The sequence below is a fragment of the Myotis davidii genome, unplaced genomic scaffold (genome assembly GCF_000327345.1).
Source record: "Myotis davidii unplaced genomic scaffold, ASM32734v1 scaffold209, whole genome shotgun sequence".
NCBI lineage: Eukaryota > Metazoa > Chordata > Mammalia > Chiroptera > Vespertilionidae > Myotis > Myotis davidii.
Genome location: NW_006300047.1, coordinates 2,170,915 through 2,191,495, shown reverse-complemented (window position 1 = coordinate 2,191,495; position 20,581 = coordinate 2,170,915). Strand labels below are relative to the sequence as shown.

The 20,581-nt window shown below is 45.3% G+C and overlaps 1 protein-coding gene across 7 annotated transcripts in view; it reads left to right on the top strand.

Annotated features, from left to right (window-relative positions):
* Positions 1-20,581, top strand: part of CLEC16A (C-type lectin domain family 16 member A) — a 219,350-nt gene that overhangs the window by 26,757 nt on the left and 172,012 nt on the right. For 4 of the 7 annotated variants that reach the window (XM_006776288.2, XM_006776286.2, XM_006776290.2 and 1 more), the window contains exons 5-10: positions 1,097-1,202; positions 1,381-1,386; positions 3,139-3,262; positions 6,646-6,820; positions 8,332-8,385; positions 11,699-11,812. In XM_006776288.2, the coding sequence (XP_006776351.1) occupies positions 1,097-1,202; positions 1,381-1,386; positions 3,139-3,262; positions 6,646-6,820; positions 8,332-8,385; positions 11,699-11,812 (579 nt within the window). Of the gene's footprint in view, positions 1-1,096; positions 1,203-1,380; positions 1,387-2,457; positions 2,773-3,138; positions 3,263-6,645; positions 6,821-8,331; positions 8,386-11,698; positions 11,813-20,581 lie in introns of those variants that run through there. The other 3 variants (XM_006776287.2, XM_006776291.2, XM_006776293.2) reach the window with 2 other exon arrangements.

The window sequence follows — 20,581 nt, the reverse complement described above, 5'->3', positions numbered from 1 at the left end:
CTGTGGCAGTTTGAAAAATCAACATTGTGTGGCCTTGCCACATAGTAGGTGCTCAATAAACATGTTTAGAGACCACTTAGATGACATTAGCATTTTCTGAGGGGCTCTTCCAGGTGGAAGAAAACCCACCTTCAAAGTTCAGATCAGAGAGAGAAACACTATCCCTCCACTCAGGTGTACCTGGGCTTCTGTGCACCCAGCTAAGAGGGCAGGACGCTGGGATTCTGGGGCCAGAGTGATGCTTCTGGAAGAAGATCCTGCTGGTCACCAGAGGAGCGGTGGGAGCCTCATTGTTGAGGTGGGCTTGGTTTCCTCTTTCATGTGGGCCAGTACAGTTGCTACCAAATTGTTAAGTGCACACTTGACTTCTGGTGCTCAAAGTCGTGTTTTTCTTATTAGACAGTGGTGGTGGCTGGAGGTGGCCTCGTCCCCACTCCCTTACTGCCATGAGTGCTCCTCAGTTGGATCTGGAGCCTGTGGGAAAACTGGCCAGAAAACGGCAGCCGAGTACGCCAGCTTTCTCTTCTAGGCCCTCTTCAGGGGAGTTCTGTGGTTCTGAACTGTTTTGTCTGTTCTGATGATCCCTTTTTAATGACAGACTATTCCTAAGACCCTCCTCCACCGTGATATTGTATACACTTTTATTCTGGATGTAGTAAAACTTGACATTTGCTTTTTTTTTTTTTTTTAGCAGCATCTAATAATAACCAGCATTACTACCGAGTACTTATTAGGTATCAGGTGCTGGAGTTAGCACTGTGTTGGAAGAAACCTCATTTATTCCTGGCAGTTATGAAGTGGGAATTATTATCCCCATTTTCTAGATGAAGAAATAGAGGCTTAGAAATATTACATCACACAGCTAAAAAGTGGTAGGACAGATCATTAGCCTGGGTCTGGACTGTTTTCTATTCCATGGTCTCCCTTCTCCATTCCTTCCGACATTCCCCATTGGGAGTGAACCACTGGCTTAACGTCCATGTTGGTAATATTTATGGGGGGTCTTTGATGTCTGTGATAGAATTCAGAAAGCTGGGGTGGGGGCAGGCCTGTCTTATGGGTTTGTAACTCCTTTTTGGTACTTCTTTTGTTTTAGCACACTAATGACTTTGCCCTGTACACAGAAGCCATCAAATTTTTCAATCACCCTGAAAGCATGGTTAGAATTGCTGTAAGAACCATCACGTTGAATGTCTATAAAGGTAAGTTTTCCTTATGATTTCTGCCTTGCAGCTAGTGCTCCCTCTCAGGAGCTCATTTACTATAGCTGTGGTTGCTTGTCTCACAAAGGGCTTGTAGGCATTGGACATTTAGCTGGCCCCTTACAGGAATTTTGTACCAGTCTTTTCCCTGCATACTCAGTTGTGTCCCTTATTCCAGTGTCATGTAAGTTATCTTAGTGCTAACACAGAAGTAGTAGTGTTCTAAGAGAGGCACATGTGGGACTTGGAGTGGCCATGTGATAATTAGATAAAGCAGAGTCATCTTTTAAATGTTAGATTTAAATTTTCCTGTTTTGGCCTATAAAATATCTTCCAGGGGGTATGTTATCTTTAAATCATGAATAAAAGCATTTCACATCATGAACAGCAGGGGGCAATATTGTATTCTCAGCCTGCTGCAAAGCCCTCCTTTCTTTCAAGATGAACGTAATACCCAAATCATTGCCTCCAAGAGAAAGGCCACCACAGCTCCCTGCCCACACCAGCACCAAGGCTGGCTGCACACAAGTCCCCTTTCCCTCTCCCACCTGGAATTGACCCTCAGGGTAATACCTTCTGGTTAGTTTCCCTGTAATCACCACACTGAAGCTGGGACTGTTTCTCAGGGACCGAAGGGCTTTGGCCTTCACAAATTCACATGTTGTTACTTGAGATGACCCCTCATTGGGAGGGGCAAGAGCTCCTCAGGGACTCACTCCAGCCTAGCTCTGGGATTGTGTTAAATTCAAGAACCTTTCTAAGAGCTCAGTGGGGTCTATCCAGAGGTCGAAATCTGAGGGCCTGGTTAGATGAATCCAGTCCTCAGACAATTTTTAATTGGCTTAGATATTTTTTGAAAAATTATATTGTATTTTTTTTTAATCCTCACCCGAGGATATTTTTTCCATTGATTTTCAGACATAGTTAAAAGGAGGGGTGGAAGGGGAGGGGAGGGAGAGAGAGAAACATTGAATGTGAGAGAGACACATCGATTGGTTGCCTCCTGCATGGGCCTTGATTGGGGCCAGGGATCAAACCTGCAACCCAGATACATGCCCTGTGACCCATCAGTGCGTATTGAACCTGTGACCCTTCGGTGTGTAGGCCGACACTCTAACCACCGAGCACACCAGCCAGGACTGTAGTTGCCAGTATTTAAAAATTAGAAGATCTTGGGTAATAATCTGGATTTTTGACTTGAAAATGCAGATTTGTCTATTCTGGGCTCACAGTCCTGCAGGATGGTGGTGAACCTGTGCTGAGGAATAGTTGCCCCCTTTGCAATTATGCTCCCCAGTTCACTGGCCAGGCCTGCTGGCTTCACTCACTGAGTCGTCTGCCAGCGGGCTTCTGAGTTTGCGACCTGCTCCAGGCTGCAATTCTGCTGCCTCCTGTTACCTGTTTTCTCTTGTTCTCTTCTAACCTGTGTCTTTTAGTTTAGATGCCTCCTGCCCTAGCTCTCTCCCTCTGAGCAGCTGTCTCACCATCCCAGTTCCTAACCCTGTTAACTGTTGTCTGTTTTTTGCCTTTCCTTCAATGACGAGTCCCGTGTTCCTTATTCCAGTGTCATGTAAGTTATTAACCTCTGATTTTTCGCTTTCTTAACTTATCATTACATGTATACACAGGAAACTTGCTTAAGAATGTAGCTTTCATTGTAGTCTAGCTAAACACACCACTGATAAGTAGGCTTTCTAATGCACTATTAAAGTTGAACTCAATTAATTTTATTAATCATAAAAATAGCATAAGAACTGCCTGATAAGTATAGTTTTATGAATAAAATAACCATTTTCAAGTATTTTCAGGGAAAACAGAAAAGATTCAGATAATAGTAGCTGAATTTTTTATTATGGTTTCTTTTTTTTTTTAATCTCCCCCAAGTTATTTTTGGTAGCTTGACTCTTTTTTTCTCTTCTTTTGTGAATTTTCCCAGTGGATAACCAGGCCATGCTACATTATATCAGAGATAAAACTGCTGTCCCTTACTTCTCCAATTTGGTCTGGTTCATCGGGAGCCACGTGATCGAACTTGATAACTGTGTGCAGACTGATGAGGAGTAAGTGACCTCGTGGGGTACTTGTTAGGTAGACAGAGAGAGTGACTAGGGGAGAATTTCCTTTTAATCGAGGAAAAATAAACATTAGAACAAAACTTACTCGTTTATGTGTAGGCATGATATGGACTCACATACTCAGAAAGGTTTCACCCAACTGTCTACTTTTTATAATAGTGGGAAACTGGAGACAACTCAGATACCTTCCAGAGAGGATGAGGTTAGTAAATTCAGTACACCTGTAGATGGGGTGATAGGCGGCTGGTAAAAAGATGAAAGCGATCTGTCAGCTGGTGAATGAATGAAAATGTATTTGCATACAATGGAATAGTATTTGGCAATAAAAAGGAATGAAGCACTCATGCATGCTGCACCATGGATGAACCTGAAATGCATTGTGCTGGTGAAAGAAGCCAGACACAAAGGACCACGTATTGCATGATTGCATTCATATGAAATGTCCAGAATAGGCAAATCCATCGAGTCAGAGAGTAGATTAGTGTTGTGTAGGACTGGAGGAGGGGGGTTTATGGGGGAAATGGGAAGTAACTGGCTCTGAGTATAGGTCTTTTTTGAGGGGAGGGGATAAAAAAGTTCTAAAATTGATTGTGATGATGTTTAGATAACTCTACAAATACACTAAACCCATTAAATTTTGTGATTTAAATGGGCGAATTTTATGGCATGTGAATTATATCTCAATGTATCGCTGGGTTTTTGTTTTTGTTTTTGTTTTTTTAAAAAGATGAAGATGGTAATTTGGGCCCTAGGGTAATGAATAGAAATTCCAGAGAAAGATTTCTCCAACCGGCACTCTTGGTCTCTTGAACTAACTAATTTTCTGTTGTGGGGCTGTCCTGTGCATTGTAAACTGTTTAGCAGCATCCGTGACCTTTACCCACTAGATGCCAGTAGCACTCCTTTTGCAGTTGTGACAACGAAACATGTCTCCAGACATTGCCATATGTCTCCTTTAAGATTGCCGTCAGTTGAGAACCACTGTCCCAGAGTGACAGCTTTGCACAGACTTGTGAGAGGCACACCCAGAAGGACTCAGGATGATAAAGGGACTCTGGAAGGAGGTTTCCTAGGGGGAGAGGACTAGAGAGAGAGCATATTAGATCTCATGTTGACAAAGAAGCAAGGAGGGGTGGGAGCGGCCTGGGAGAGGTCAATGGGGGGAAAAGGTGACATATGTAATACTTTAAACAATAAAGAATTTAAATTAAATTTTTTAAAAAAGCAAGGAAAGGTGGATGGCAAATCTGATGGAGCAATTTCATATGGATTTGAGCAGGTGTAGATATGAAACATAAGGAGGCAGTTAACTCCAGAGAGAAGAACAGGTTATACAAGGAAGGACATGAACCCCTAGTCCTCTGTTTGTCTCTGCAGTGATTGGCTATGATAATGTCAACATCAGTTGTTAATGACTATTGGGGGAAAGGAGTGGAAGGAGCACAGAGAGTTCTGTCATAACATAATGCATAACATAATGCAGCTCAGTCACAAAATAGAGGTTCTCTCCGATTTTATAGAAATACAGAACTATCCACAGAAACAACTAAAAGTTAAAAACCACCTCCTGTGGCGAGTGGGCAGGGGTGGGGGAGGTTGGGCCAGGAGCTGCTATTTTTTTTTTCTTATCAGCTTATCAGTACTATTTGATTTTTAAACTCCTCTGCATGTATTGCTATGATAAGAGTTTTTTAAAGTAAAGGTTTAGATAAAAAGTAAAGTGCATTAGATATCCTGTGGGAGAAGAATTTCCACAGTATCTCAAGTGGGGTGAAGCTTGTGAAAGGTGTATGACTGTTCTAGGTTTCAGGTGGGCTGTGGTCCATAGGTACTCATTACACCAGGGATTCTCGACCTTCTGGCCCTTTAAATACAGTTCCTCATGTTGTGACCCAACCATAAAATTATTTTTGTTGCTACTTCATAACTGTAATATTGCTACTGTTATGAATCGTAATGTAAATGCCTGATATGCAGGATGGTCTTAGATGACCCCTGTGAAAGGGTCGTTCGACCGCCAATGGGGTCGCGACCCACAGGTTGAGAACCGCTGCATTACACGATTAGGCTTTACAACATGTATGTGCCATAAATACTTACTACGTATTGTATTCAAGTATAATAAAGGATGATTATCCAAAGATATATAAAAGAAGCAAAATTGATCCAGATTTTAAAGTAGAGATGACTGGATGGATAGATATATAACACCTGCGTCTTTGGTGAGACTGTGGGGAGATAGAAATGTGGAAAAACGGAATGTAGGGACACAAGTCCAAAAATAGCATCTTTTAGTGGTGGAGCTAGAGGAGACTTTGCTTCATTTTATTTTATTTTATTTTATTTTATTTTATTTTATTTTCTGTCTTCTAAAATGGCTATCTATTACTTGAGTAATACCCATAATACAAACAAAATGTCTTACCCTATCTAGATTAATTTTTGTAACAGATACCACTTTGGGGGTGGGGAAAATGAGCCCACCAGCTATTTTAGGGGCTCCGCCATCCTTTGTGAGGTTGACACTGACTCACTCATGGGGCCAACCAGCATGCTATTGGTTCACTGCAAGGAGATAGAGACCTGCTGGGGCCTGAGGTAGGATGTCATGTCCTTGCACTCTGTCCCACATAAGGTCAGGGCCAGTGGGTCGCACGTAGCTGCTGAGGCCTGCTTTTTTCCTCAGAGCTCCTCTAGAGCATTTTAATTAGCAAGGATTTATTGCTCCATTAATACTGCTTATCTTGGGAGCAAGGGGATCTTGCCACATTGGCTAGTGGCTCCTCTTGTGAAATGGCTTGCCAAGAGCTTAGCTGGTTTTTTGCTTTGTTTATCCATCTTTTTTTTCTTCTTCTCATTTTTATATATATTTTATTGATTGTTTTACAGAGAAGTAGGGGGAGGGACAGAGAGCCAGAAACATCGATGAGAGAGATCGATCAGCTGCCTCCTGCATGCCCCCCACTGGGGATGTGTCCGCAACCAAGGTACATGCCCTTGACCGGAATCGAACCCAGGACCCTTCAGTCCTCAGGCCGACGCTCTATCCACTGAGCCAAACCGGTTCGGCTGTTTATCCATCTTTTTTTGTGGTTGTGGTGGTGGTCGTTGGGGGGGGGGTGAGTTATACTGGGGCCCCCAGAGGGTGGAGTACCCCAGGTGTCCCCTAAAATCAATACATCAAAAGGCCTAGGTCCTTTTCCCTTTGTGTCCCCCACTGGTAGGGCAGGATAGATGTTTCTTGAAACTAATTCAGATATTTGCTGTATGAATGAGTGCACCCAGTGACCCAAGTCTCAGGCCATTGGTCTAGGTCCAAGGGCTCTGAGCTTTGGATTCCAGACTGAGGTTGTCATTTTTATTGGCAGGCACCGGAATCGAGGAAAACTGAGTGACCTGGTGGCTGAGCACCTGGACCACCTGCATTATCTTAATGACATCCTGATCATCAACTGCGAGTTCCTCAATGACGTGCTCACGGACCACCTGCTCAACAGACTCTTCCTGCCCCTCTACGTGTACTCACTGGAGAACCAGGACAAGGTGGGTCTGGGGCCTGGCCCCAATGCTCTTGCGGGCTGAAGGTCTTCAGAAGGAGGGAAGGACAGTCACCTTGAATAGGGCTGAGCTTTGCAAGGGGCCACAGCTTTGAGCCTGCGAGCGATTCCTTTCAAAGCACACTGGTTTTCTTTTCCTTTCCTCTTATTTCCTGGAAGTAGGGGAAGGGAGGAGGGCGAAGGAGAAAGGAGTGGGTGAGGAGTGTGTGTGTGAAGGGGGTAGATTGTAAAAACTGTAAAAGTGAATGAAAAAAGAATACTGACATCAGAATGAAACAGGAAACCTCTATGAATTTAGGTTTTTGGCTTCTGTGCATCTTTCTCTTGAGGTGTTCTCATCCTTGGTAACTTTTTCTGGTAGTTGCCAGGGTTAATTGATTTGGAAAAGATCCATCCAGCCACAGAACTTGCACAAAACGGACTTGAAGGGATGGAATGCACTTGAAAAGCTTCCAGGGCAATGACTATCCCCAGTTAACAAGCTCAGAGTCCCTTGTGGGGAGAATGCCTGCTTTTCTTAAAAGTGCACATCCTCGGGTGTCCTCCCTTTTTCAGGGATGCTGGTCCATTGGGTCTGGGGTGGACCAGAAATCTCCATATTTAACCTGCCCCCTCCCGCCCCCAGGAAATTCTGAACTGGTAGTTCTCTGCTTCCCCCATGAGAAATGCTGCTTCAGGGAGTGGAGGCCTTCTGCCCAGTTCCTCCCAGAGTTAAGGGCAGAGGCCTCAGCAGGAGGTGGGACAGAGCCAGATGTGTCTCACAGGGGTGCAGCTTTCTTTCTGGAGGCAGAAGATGGAGATTCTTACTAAAAATAAGTAAATGGAAGAAAATTGCAACCCTAACCAAGTCTAGCAGAGGCAGCTCTGGGGGGGCAGAGAGAAAGCATGGCAAGTGGCTTTTTCAGACCTGGGTTTAAATTCTATCTCTTCCCTTTCCTTATTCTTGACCTTGGACACGGCAGTTAACCTCCCTGAGCAAAACCAGGGTCCTGAAGATCCTCTCAGGGTTGGTGTGAGCTGGAGCTCGGTGAGGCTCAGTGCAAAGGAGAGGCTTTTCAGAGGCTATAGTTCCGCAGTCTCCCGGCCCCATTTTAAAAGCTCTTCCTGAGAATAGGCCCCTGGGGAGGAGGGGGCTTTCCTGGCAGGCTGGGACTTGGGCTCTCCATGTCCCAGCTGGGAAAAATTAACATTCTTGGTAATTTTAGGAGCCAATTCTTCTTTTGGGTCCAACCTCTAATCCGTGACTAATGATGAAAGATTTCTCAGGTGGAAAAATCATAGTCTTGCAAATGGCATTGAATGGGATTTGGTGGTGAATTTCTTTTGCAGAGTGGGCTTTTGAGTAGCCAGCGCCAGGCCAGAATAGCTCCGGGCTCCGGAGGAAGTCAGAGGCAGGGTGCCTCTTCTCCAGACAGACAGCTTTTGGCTGCATGTGTTGTGTGCCATTCACTTGTGTGACCTGGGCTTCTCCCTCTTTCTTTCCCCTCAACGTTCAAGGGAGGAGAACGGCCCAAAATCAGCCTGCCGGTGTCGCTCTATCTTCTGTCGCAGGTATGTTTGATCATGTGCCCATTTCCCCACCACATGAGGGGGACCTTGGAATGCTGCTGCCCCTCAGAAATTTCCCGTCACATTGTCCTCTCTTCTCTCTGGTGTCCCCCATCTTGAAATAAGATAAGAAAATAAACGGGGGTTCTGTTTTCTACATACCGAGTAGAGGTGCCAGTATCTTCTGCATGGTAGTGGATGGAAATTTAACAAGAAATGAAAAATAAATCTAACCTGGCACTTAGGTGGTTGAGTTTTACCATGAGGATTGAGGTTTCCAAAACAACCAAGGAGTGTTCTAAATACCCTGGAAATGTGGACTGTCTGGGTCTTATTCATGGCATTTTGAAATAAGCCCCAAACTGCAGGACTATTGTGTGCATACACCCAGCGACCCTGGTTTAATAGACTTCCACTAATGAGGCTGTTTTTAAAGGCTTTTGTCATGGTTCTAGTTCCCAGATTACCTTCTGGAAGGTATCTTGTAGCAGCCTCAGTTCCCAGATTTGCGTCTTAAGCCAATTTGTCTGCCTCCCCCCCCCCCCTTAAGTGTGTTTCCTTCTCGTAATTATGTAATATTTACAAGAAGGGAAAAACTCCATGGCGACCCAGTTACATAACTTTAAAAATATTTTTATTACAAGCAGTCCAGACTTTCAGGCCATCTCATTAGACTGTCAAGTAGTCAAACGTTTGACCAGAGCTCTGTTCTCACTTCTGCAAATGGCACAGGCATTTATTTGCTTTGCTGAGAGAATGTCCTTCTAACTTGGTCCCTGGGCCATTTTGAGTTTGAGGTGGGGCTGTCTCCCATTGGCCTGAGGCAAGAGACGCAGACCCAGCCTCCTCCCAGCGACTCAGCTGATCGGGATCTGCAGTGGCCTGCTCACTGTTCACTCCTAGCATCTTGTTCTGGGGGCTCTGTTTGCTTGGAGCTCTGCACTGCTGCTCACTCCTTCTGAATGCCCCTCTGTGAAACAGAGCTCAGTGCAAACCCCAGCCTCTCCTGGAAGCTTTTTCCACCACCTCATTACAAATCCGCCAGCATCTCCGCTTGGGATTCTGGGAGTCTGGCAGGACCGCGCAGGCCAGATGCTCAGCCACAGGAATCTCACAGAACACACCCTCAGGACGCTTCAGCTGTGGGAGCCTTGCACGGGCAGGGTCTCCTCCAAGGAGTGAGGGGTCAGACCCCCCCTTTACTCTGAGAACCCTTTCCTCCTGTTCGTTAGTGAAGGACCAGCAGCTCAGACACCTGATTACTTGTTTCAGTAACACACAGAAAGCACAGCTTGTAATCTGGTGTACCTCAGCTTCAGGAACAGAGCCCTTCCTCCCCTGCGTTTTCATTTAGCTTCATTATAACGTTGCCTAAGTGTGTGAAAACCTCAAAGCAGGTATAAACCCATGTTCTTAAGCCTTAAATCAGATCATCCTTGCCAATTATTTTACAAGCACAGCCACAAAACCAAGAAAATTCACATTAACAACATTAATTTAGTATGACAGGATTCTGTCCGCTGAAACTAAACTGCCACTGGTAAGGGGAGTGTGGTGCAGGTAGGCTGGCCCAGCTTTTCAAGTCTGGCCTGCAAACACTTCCACACACCGTGCAGTGACTGGCTCTCCCCGTACTTGTTTTTCTTCATCCAGAGCTCAGGAAGGAATGAGCCTGAGTGGGTCCATAGGTGGGAATCAGTTGACTTTTGTCCAGTGGGCCCTTAGTATGCACTACTGAATGTGGATTGACTAAAAGAATAACTAAATGATCATTAATGTCACAGTCACATAAGGTGCACAGTAGGTATTTGTGGAATGAATGAACTCAGTGATTGGGATTTGTTGTGTAGTTAAGTGTGACAATAATTTGGCCATGAGAAGGTGAGAAAATTTACCTACCTCATCATCATAATTGCTAGTAGTTGAATGCCTTCCAGAGCCCCGGACATGGGTGAATTCATGTGATCATACTATGTATTCTCTATGATAGTAAACATGTTTTGTGTGTGTGTATGTGTGTGTGTGTTTAAGTAAGTAGGTAGGTACTACATTTGGCTATTTGGCCTGTACCTTTAATTTAAATTGTATTTATTTTATTTAACAATATATTCACCCTATTCAAACAATACAAAGTGACATGTAGGGAGGGGTCTCCCTCTGAACCCTGACCCCCCAGGCACCCAGTTCCTCTGCCCAGAGGCAGCTGGTGTTTCAGGTTAGTTACAGGGTTTTCCTCTGTCCTTCCAGGGGTTCTCAATTGGGAGTGATTGCAAAACCTTTCTCCCCACAGGATGTTTGGCAATGTCTGGAGATGTTTTCGGTTGGCATAACTGGGATGGGGCGTGCTACTGGCACCTAGTGGGTAGAGACCAGAAATGCCGCCAGATATCCTACAGTGCGCCGGACAGCCCCCATAATATAGGATTATGGCCTGACAGTAGTGCCGAGGTTTGAAACCTTGTTCCGTGTATATATATAAAAACAAATACAAATAGTAGATAACCCTACGCTGTGCTGCACCGGTTTGCCTTTCCATTTTAAAGCAAAGTAGCAGGTGTGTCTGAACGAGCTTTGTGAGGCAGTTTTGAATACTGTGATTCCTAAAGCTGTTCCTCTGAATATTGGGCAACAGGGTGGGGTGGTGGGGCCATCCCAGATGGCCCAGTGCCTTCTGATTTTGCATCCTGGCACAATTCAGTCTATCTCTGCTCGTGTGGCTTTTCTTCCCCACAGTTTCCACACCTCCCCATACTGCCATGAAATTCTGGTGTGCCGAAGCCCACCGCAGGGGCCCAGCGCTCATTCCGGTGGTGGATCTCTGTGTAGCTGATCCTTTGCCAAGTCCTTGATTGGAACAAGACTCACCAGCCCCTTCTTCCCGTATAACTGAAGTATTGGGCCGGTGCCTTCTAATCTTTTCATAATCGAATTTGACACAGAAATGCCTGTGGAGAGGGAAGAGTGTGCTGGTTTGGCTGCTCCTTTCCCACCGTGCTTTGCTTCAGCGGGATTTGGCCTCACCCAGCCATGAGGGACAGTCTCGCTTTTAATGCATTTCCTTCCGCTGAAGAGCAGCCAGCCAAATAGGCAACAGTCTGAATGACGTGGGGGGAGAAAGGGGGAGGGGAGGGGCAAGCCTAGAAGGAAAAACGTGTAACTCATTTCTCTTGAATGTCACCCATTCTTCGGATTTTGTATCACAGAGATTGCTGCTTAATACGGGGCTTGTGTAGCCCAGTGTCACTGCAGACCAAGAAAGGAAGATGTTGAAAGACTGCACACTTTAATGCAAATCCCATTTCTTCTTTCTCACCAGGTCTTCCTAATTATACATCATGCACCCCTGGTGAACTCGTTAGCTGAAGTCATTCTGAATGGTGATCTGTCTGAGATGTACGCTAAGACTGAACAGGATGTTCAGAGAAGTTGTGTAAGTCATTAGCGTTACGGCTGTTTCTAGACCTTGATAAGAAGCCATGGCTCATTTTGTTAACTTGTGTGTTTCTCTAAAACCGGAAACCAACTTTCTGCTTACAGCAACAGTGACGTCTAAACGACTCTGGGATTCAGGGAACCTAATCAGAGTCTTGAGATGAGTACCCAGGAAAATATGGGGGTCTATACCAGGAATAGATTCAGTGATTGTATGTTATTATTATTTATTTTACTTTATTTTTTTCAAGAAAAATGACTTTAAATATGTTACATGCAATAAACATTAATATTTCAAGAAAAACAATTTTAAATATAATAATGTTACATGCAATAAAGATTAGTATTTCAAGGAAAACAATTTTAAATATAATGTTACACGCATGATTGTATGTTATTGAACATGGAATAATACTGCTTTGGGCCTCAGGTTGTATATCTATGGAACACTGTTATGGGGACAAAATGAGAGAATACCTTGCCTAAGACACAAATAGCTATAGAGGCTGGTCATGGGACATCTATGAAGAGATAGACCCCATCTGAGGGCAGTAGGGAGCGTTGGGGACTGTGGCTAATTGGAGAGTGTATGCATCCTTTGTGAGCAGCTGCTATTCCACCCCAGACTGCAGTCATTCTCTTGGAACATGAATGCAATATTGCTAGGTTTTCTCATGTTTCCAGAGAAGCTGGCAATCTGCATTTTGATACAAAATCTCCCAGGATTTAAATTAAAACTCAACTTTGGCCTAAACAGGACATATGTGGTTTGTGCATGTTTGTGCGTTTTGTGCTCTGTCAAAGGAAAACACCGGTGACCAGTATAATGACTTCTGAGGCTTTCCCAGCTTAGCTCCTGTGCATCTTGCCTGCCTTCACTCCTCCCCTCCTGCTCAGATGTACTGAGCTCCAGGCTACCTTAGTACTGGTCCAGGTTGCTTTTCCCCCAGCCTGCCCATGTTTCTGCTGCTGTACCTGTGTCCTTACCAAACCCAAAATCTGGAAGGCCCTTGCTGCTAGTTCCCTCTTAGCAAAGATCTTACCAGCTTTAAGCAGCTTATGGCAGGCATCTTGTTTGTCATTATATCTGCTGCAGTGCGGACTGAGCAGACATGTCTGAGATGAGCCTAGTGTAAGCACACAGGTAAAAGGCTGGCCTTGCCCTCGGGCAGTCAGCTCTCTGCCATACCTGAAGGAGTGGGTGGAGGGGGATCCTGTTGCTGGAAAGGCCAGAGCTGTATGGTGTACCATTTATTACAAGTCCCCTGTCCTTCTGTTTTTTCTGGTGTAGGACTGCTAAGCTAGGCCATTTTTCTTTAAGGGAGCTTTTGAGCCTCTTAAAAGGTTCCCGGAAACTTTTTGTCCTTATTGGTGGTGGCATTAGTTCGTCTATATTGAATGGGGCCTTTTCATGGCCCCTGGGTGGCCCGTCCTCTCTGTGATTCACTCAACAAGTGTTTCTTAATTCTTTTCCTTGGACCTGGCATCATGTTACTTCTGGGGATATACAAAATCCTAAGTAGCCTCTGTCACATTGGAGCTTTACAGTACAGTAGGAGAGACAAATGTTGATCAAATATACAAATAACTGTACTATCTTGAGTCATATAAGTGCTCTAAAGAGAAAGTGTAGTGCTTTGTGAGAGAATTTAACTAGAGATGGTGGGGGTGACAGTGTGGGGCAGAAAACACTCCCCTAATGGTCCTAATGGTCCTTGTCATGAGAACACATGGTCTAGAAAATGTGGAGCTGACTTGGTGTTTATGAAGCCAGAGATATTTCTTTGCAGCTTTCCTAAGCTCACTTCTGCAGAACGAATGCAAGTAATGGCGACAGAATCAGCAGGGCTGCTGAGGGCCCTGCCAGCCAGCAGGTTACCTTGGCAAGTTATTTCATCCCAGATAGGAAACAGGGAGAGCAAGCCCTGCTCCAGAGGGCTCTTGGTGAGGACAGGAGGAAAATACACTTAAAGTGCCATCAGTTCTGCAGGTTGCAACCCAGTCCTCAGAGTTGTTTGGTTTGGTCTTCACAGTGGATAAAAGAAACATTTATGAATTAAGAAGCTTCACTGAAAATTGATTTCAGGATTGTCTTGAACAGTCAGAAAATCTGGTCCTGTTGTGCATATGTTTCTGCAGGAAGCACCTCAGAAGCTGCCCCATCACATGAGGCGTGTGTTTGCCTTTCAGTTTCCCTAGTCCCCACCCAGTCTGCACTAATTCACACTACATTTACATGAATAACAAGTTAGAATGTATTGGGGCCCTCTGGACTTCCTTTTGTCTTGTGATTTCCAGAACCCAAGATAGCTGCTAAGGCTTCATCACAGAATGTCTTCCCACGTGACACTCACTGCTGAGGTTAGACGTGGTTTTCCAAGATAGACCTCAGAGATGGTTGGGGTGCTAGGGTTTGCAGGTGTGTGTGTGTGTGTGTGTGTAAATAGATTTTAGAGAGAGGATGGGAGAGAAAGAGAGAGAAGCAATTGATTGGTTGCCTCCAACACACAGTCCCTGTTGTCTGGGGGACTGAATCTACAAATGCCTCCAACACACAGTCCCTGTTGTCTGGGGGATTGAATCTACAACCTGGGCATGTGCCCTAACCGGGAATCGAACCCACCACCTTTTGGTGTACTGGACGATGCTCCAGCCTACTGAGCCTCACTGGCTAGGGCTGCAGGGTTTCTTTTTAAATTGAAATTGATTGGCATGCCCTTGTAAGAAATAATAATACCCTTTCCCTAGTTTTCCTCCATTGATAACATCTTGCAAAACTTTAAGTACCACAAGCAGGATATTGACATTGAGACCTGGGGTTTGCTGTTTGAGCAAAAGCTAATTGCAGAAAGTTACTGGTGATTTCTCAGCTTGGGATACCCACTATAGTCCATCCATCTAATCAGAGGGAGAATTGAGGAGATTTGTTCTTTTTCCCTATGGCCTCTGCTTGGGATGGAGGTTGTTCCTTCAATGTGATAGAGGCACAGTGTTCATTGTGGGGATTCCTCAACTGAAAATGAGATTTTTCTGAGCGTGGAAGGAATTGCCATCCCAAGTGAAAGTGTCAACTTTCTACTTCTGGTTTTTGCCTTTCCCTGGGTGTGAAACCAAAGTTTGTTGTATTCTGATGACATTTGGGAAAAGTGGAGGTAAATCTCACTTATGACTTGTTTGACAATAGTCCTGGTAAGATTTACCTTCCTTCCCTCTGAGCAAGAACAGTCTCCTATTTCCTGCCTAACTCGGATGTGGTTTGGTCATACTTGTTTTAAGTTTCTTGGTCTTTTTTAACCTACTTTCTCCTTCCCGTAATTTGTAGATAAGTTACTGGTATTGCTTCATTTTTACCAGCAGACCTTTCACAAAACCAAACCAAAATTGAAGAGAGAGAGCAGAGGGAAGAGCAGAGTTATTTGAAAAGTCTGTAATTTAGGGTTAAATTTAAAATACATCAGCATGGTTAGATAAATGTCTAATTGAAATTCATCTGTGCATTAAAATAATATGGTTCCTGCTAAGGGATAATTTCTTGCTATACTTCTAATGCAGAGCAGATAGTGTGTTTCTTGTCAGGGAAATAGAGTAAGAGAACACTAATTCTGAAACTGCTAACATCTCATTATTCTTGGCAATATGAACGTATAGATTAGATTATGGCATATGCCTCATGACCTATAGGTACTTTTTTTTTCTTTAAGTAGGGACTTTTTTCATCCTGGGTTTCTGTGGGGGTCTATACCAGGAATATATAGTTCTTGTATTCATTAATTCATTCATTCCTCATCAGAGATTCAAGGGTGCACAAAAACAAAAAACAAAAAAAAAGAACACGACCCCTGCCCTCACTGGGCTTTCTATCCCTCATGGGATGTCTTAGAGATGCCTGCATCGCTTATGCCATCATGGGGTTTGCCAGAGAAGCTCAGTGGGCACTCACTGCAGGAATGAATGACTCAATGGGTGAACTGGTGATGGGCCCACAAGGGCCCTCGTGATGCTCTTAATGACTCTCAGAACAGAAATAGCCTTGGGACCTGCCCCTCACATGCCACCTTCTCTTTGCTCACAGGAAGGCTTTGGGGAAGGAGTGTGAGAGTGGGTTGCTGTCGGTGCTGTTCCACATTCCACCGTAAGAGGCAGTCTAGTGGAGTGGATTCTGGAGCCAGACTCCCTGGGCTCCTCAGATGCCAGCACCTCATTGCACTATGTCAGTTATGGCGAACCTATGACACGCGTGTCAGAGGTGACACGTGAACTCTTTTGGTTGATTTTTCTTTGTTAAATGGCATTTAAATATATAAAATAAATATCAAAAATATAAGTCTTTTACTATGGTTGCAAATATCAAAAAATTTCTATATGTGACACGGCACCAGAGTTAAGTTAGGGTTTTTCAAAATGCTGACACGCCGAGCTTAAAAGGTTCGCCATCACTGGCCTAGGTGATCCCTGGGGCAAGTTAGTCCACGTCTCCCAGCTTCAGTTTCCTCACCTCTGCAGTTAGAGTAACAAAAATGGATTTTTAGAGAGGATTCAATGTAGCATAAAATGCTTATTCCAAAACCTGGCACACATCAAGACATACATATTAGATGTTATCATTATCATGATCTTAGTTTCTGAGGCTGCAGTACAACCCTGTGTCCCCTACTTGGGATCTTTCTTCTTGGTATGATTAGCAGAGGCACACTCAGTGCACCCTTAGGGAGGTGCCTTATGACCAGACACAAAGACATGGAGGGCCAAGTGTTAGCAACAATGGCAACATGATGACAGCACTAATAGAAAATGGCCATTTAGTGGCAGTGGTCTGAGCCCCCAGTGTACATTCAGGGCCCTCCAATTCAGCCAGCCTCATACATGATCTCTGGAAAGTGCAAATACTTAACCAATTCATGTGCATTGGCTGGCTATGAATTCAGAAAGGGAAAGAATTCGGGCAAAATAGGCTTGTTGGTCCCAAAATGAGGATGCTGACTGTCTGTAGACATCATTTCAACCTGTTGTGATGGTCACCAGATGATTCTCCGGGGTCCCTAAGGGTTGAGCTTATACCTAGAATGTTAGCTGCCTGTTCTCTGCGTGACACCCATCCTTCCTGGGAGCTGGGCCCTCTGCTGGCAGAACACTTTGCCAGGACATGGCCTGTTTGGCCGGCAGCTGAGAAAGTAATAGCAGCCTTGCTTCTCTGACCTGTGTGTTTGCAGAAGCAGCATCAGGGCCTTGGGGCTGCGTCTTCAGGGCTCTCTCCACACCAGGTTTGAGTCAGAAGGCAGCAGAGCCTCCCGTGTGTTGAAATGCTGCAGGCAGAATAGACCCCCAGATTGGAGTTCCCCCAAATCTTTCAGTGACCCTGACCTTACTCGTGAGCCCTGGTTAGTCAGTGCTGGTTCTGAAGGAACAGACATTCTTCTTCCTGAGAGTGTAATAGGCTTCAGGGAGACAGTTGATGGTGAACACCGAAGGGGAAAAAATAGGCTTCTATAAATCAAGGGCCTTACTTGCCATAGTTGCAAACATTGCCGCAAAAGAATTAGAATTCATGTGTATTCTCCCTTTTTTCAGGGGCCATTGTGGTCTATCCATAATCCCTCAATGGAATTGCAGCTCCCAGGCACCATTGTTGCCTCTAGGGCAGCCGTGGGCAAACTACGGCCCGTTTGAAATGAATAAAACTAAAAAAAACAACACCGTACCCTTTTATGTAATGATGTTTACTTTGAATTTATATTAGTTCACACAAACACTCTATCCATGCTTTTGTTCCGGCCCTCCGGTCCAGTTTAAGAACCCATTGTGGCCCTCGAGTCAAAAAGTTTGCCCACCCCTGCTCTAGAGGTATTGAGTGCGGCAGCTCTGGTTCACATGTAAAAGGATTTGACAGAATCTAAGAGAATCCAGGTGCAGCATGTACCACATATCAAGTAGGGCATCGTTGTAGATAAGAGATCTCTTACAAACAGTCGCCTCTCCCTTCCTCCTGTGCAGGAAGTGGGGCTGGACAACTAATAGAAGTCCCATAGAATAGAGATTCAAGGAGGGACAGCCTTTATTTAGCCGGGGCTACAGGTGACTGGACCTGAGGATCCAGGGATGCTGCTTCCAGTTCGTTGAGTCAGAAGGGCCAGGGATTCTTGGATGGAATGGTCACATCCTGGAGAAGCCAACAGGGAAAAAGGGAGTGGGCAGAGTCGGGTGGGGGTGGAGAAGGTTCTGTGACTCAGACTCTAGCTGGCTTTTCTGTGTCTGCCTGGAAGCATGACACAGAATGGGCCAGGGTGGCCACAGGCTGGAGAAGGGTGTGAGGTAGTGCTATGCCCCCTGCTGAATGAGTCTGCACTGAGAGTGGTCTACATTGAGCCATTGGTGACGTCTTCCAGGTTTCTGCTAAAATCGGGAAGATCCAGGATGAGGACAGAAAAATGAGGCATCCACCACTTCTGGTGTCTCTGCCCTGGAGCTTTGTCAGTTTTCATCAGCAACCTGGCTCTTTTGGGCATTTGAGTTTTTTAACTAGACTTTGAGTACCTTGAAGCTGGCTCAGCATTATTCATTTATCTAGTCAACAAATTATTGAGCACGTACCAGGTTGTGTTCTAGGCACAGGAGATAGACCAGGAACAGAAACAAAGACCCCTGACCTCCCGGAGCATCTGTTGTAGTGGAGAGATCGAGGGGAACAGGAACACTTTAGTCACAGCATGTTAGCGTGCGGGAGGCGCTCTAGAAAAGCGGCAGTAGTGAAGCAGAGAGAGGAGGGGCGGTGCCAGGATGCTGGGTGGGTGCAGTTCTCCCTGGGGGGCCAGGCCAGGCCTCACTGAGGAGGTGACATTTGAGCAAAGACTTGAAGGAAGTGAGGGACCACATCATGTAGATACCTGGAGGAAGAGCATTTCAGTCAGGAAGAACAGCCAGTGCAAAGACCAGGGCATGTGTGTTAGAGCAACAGAAAGGAGCAGAGTGTTGAGGCAGAGCGAGTAGTAGGGAGGGGATGAGGGCCCAAGGTATGTGGCACCTTGTTAGTCATTGGAGGACTTGGAAGTTTTTACTGGGAGAACATCATAACTTTTGTGCCCCCAGTGTTTAGCATGGTTCCTGTAGTAGATATCAATTGTCTTGAAATAACGAATCTCATTGAGGGAATCAAGCACCTTGTCGCTGAGCCAAGGAAATGCAGTCTTGGTCAGTACCAAAGTCCTCCGCCAGGAAACTTGGTTTTGCTTGGGGTGCTTTGCCTGATAGGAGGCTGAAGGGCTGCACATGGGTCACTCCATTCACTTTTCTCTCTGGGTGCTCCTGCGATTTAATGCCAGTGGGCCGGGAGGGGCGTGGTGTGAGTCACTCATTGCCTGACTGACAGTAGACATGGCAGGTGGGATAGACATGGCAGGTGGGTGGAACGCATCCCAGGAGATGGTTAGTGGGGTTTCCCCAGTGAGTTCTGAGGCCCTGGCTGCCCCGAGGGACTGCCCATTGCCCACTCACCTCAGTGCTCATAATCTTACTTCGGGGACCTTCCTGGTAACCTCCAGCCAGGCATGGGGACAGATTCTCAAAAGCTTCATGAGCAAAGGGGGGAAAAAGGTACGTTAATTAACTCAAACAGTATTATTCTGGGTGACACGTAAACTCTGGATGGGCCATTCCTTAGTAAGAGCAGTGCTCATCTGTTGAGCACTTGCTGTGCGCCAGGCTGATTGGCTTGCTCCCCTTTTCTCCCTCCCACAAGGATTTTTGGAGCACCCACACATTCCCTGCCTCAGGGAATACAGGATGAACAAGGTAGATGAGGTTCCTGTTCTGACATCCTAGTTGGAGGAAGCAATAAACAAATGTGTCAACACAGACTTAAGATTGGATCTAGGAAGAAATTGGAAACAGGTTTGGTTGGAACCACAGAAGAACCCAAATAGCCACAGTAATCTTGAGGAAGAAGAGCAGAGGCTCATAATAACCCAGAGAGGGAGGTGGTGTTACCTCACATTCTGCATGAGGAAGCCGACACCCCCCCGAGTTTAAGTGATCATTCTGTTGTCACCCAGTTGCAGGGATACAGTCAAGCCCCAAATCTTCATGCCCTTTCCATTTTGTGTCCTATGTCACCATCTGCAGTGATAGTCACTTCCAGTTTAGCATGAGATGTAGAGTTGTAGACCGAATGTTTTGGGTACCTGAGAGTCACCAATATTTCACAGCCCATTATCTCTTTTTAGAGAACAAGACAAGGAAATACCAAATACGTGCTTGGTATGTCATTGTTTAATGAAAGAGTACATTTTATTTTGCACGAGCATTGAACATGCCTCTTCAGTCATAAATATCTTGCAGTTAATTAGCTCTTGATTGACTGCCCGATGTGGCATTGGGGAGAACAGAGAAGATGACCTTGGGTGTGCTAGGCTAGTGGGATGAGGCTGATCTCTTGCAGACCCAGCAACACCTCAGAGGTTGCTCTCTAGGACCTCACAGCACTGTCTTGTGTTACCTGCTTTCTCACTAGAAGTGCTGAGCGAGTGTGCAGTGCGAGTCTCCTGAGCTCTAAGGTTCTTTTGATTCCAGATAAATGGACATTTCTCTGGGTTATGCCTCTGCTGCTACAATGCTCCCTGATAATTGGCCAATTCATGGAAAAGAATGCCATGCTCCTCTTGTTAATGGAAGTGGCCTGTTACCTCTTCATGTTTCCCCCCTCACTGTGTTTTATTTTCCCCATTAAATTTGGCAGCGTTGCCCAGACGCCTCGCTGATGTGGTTGCGATTGTGC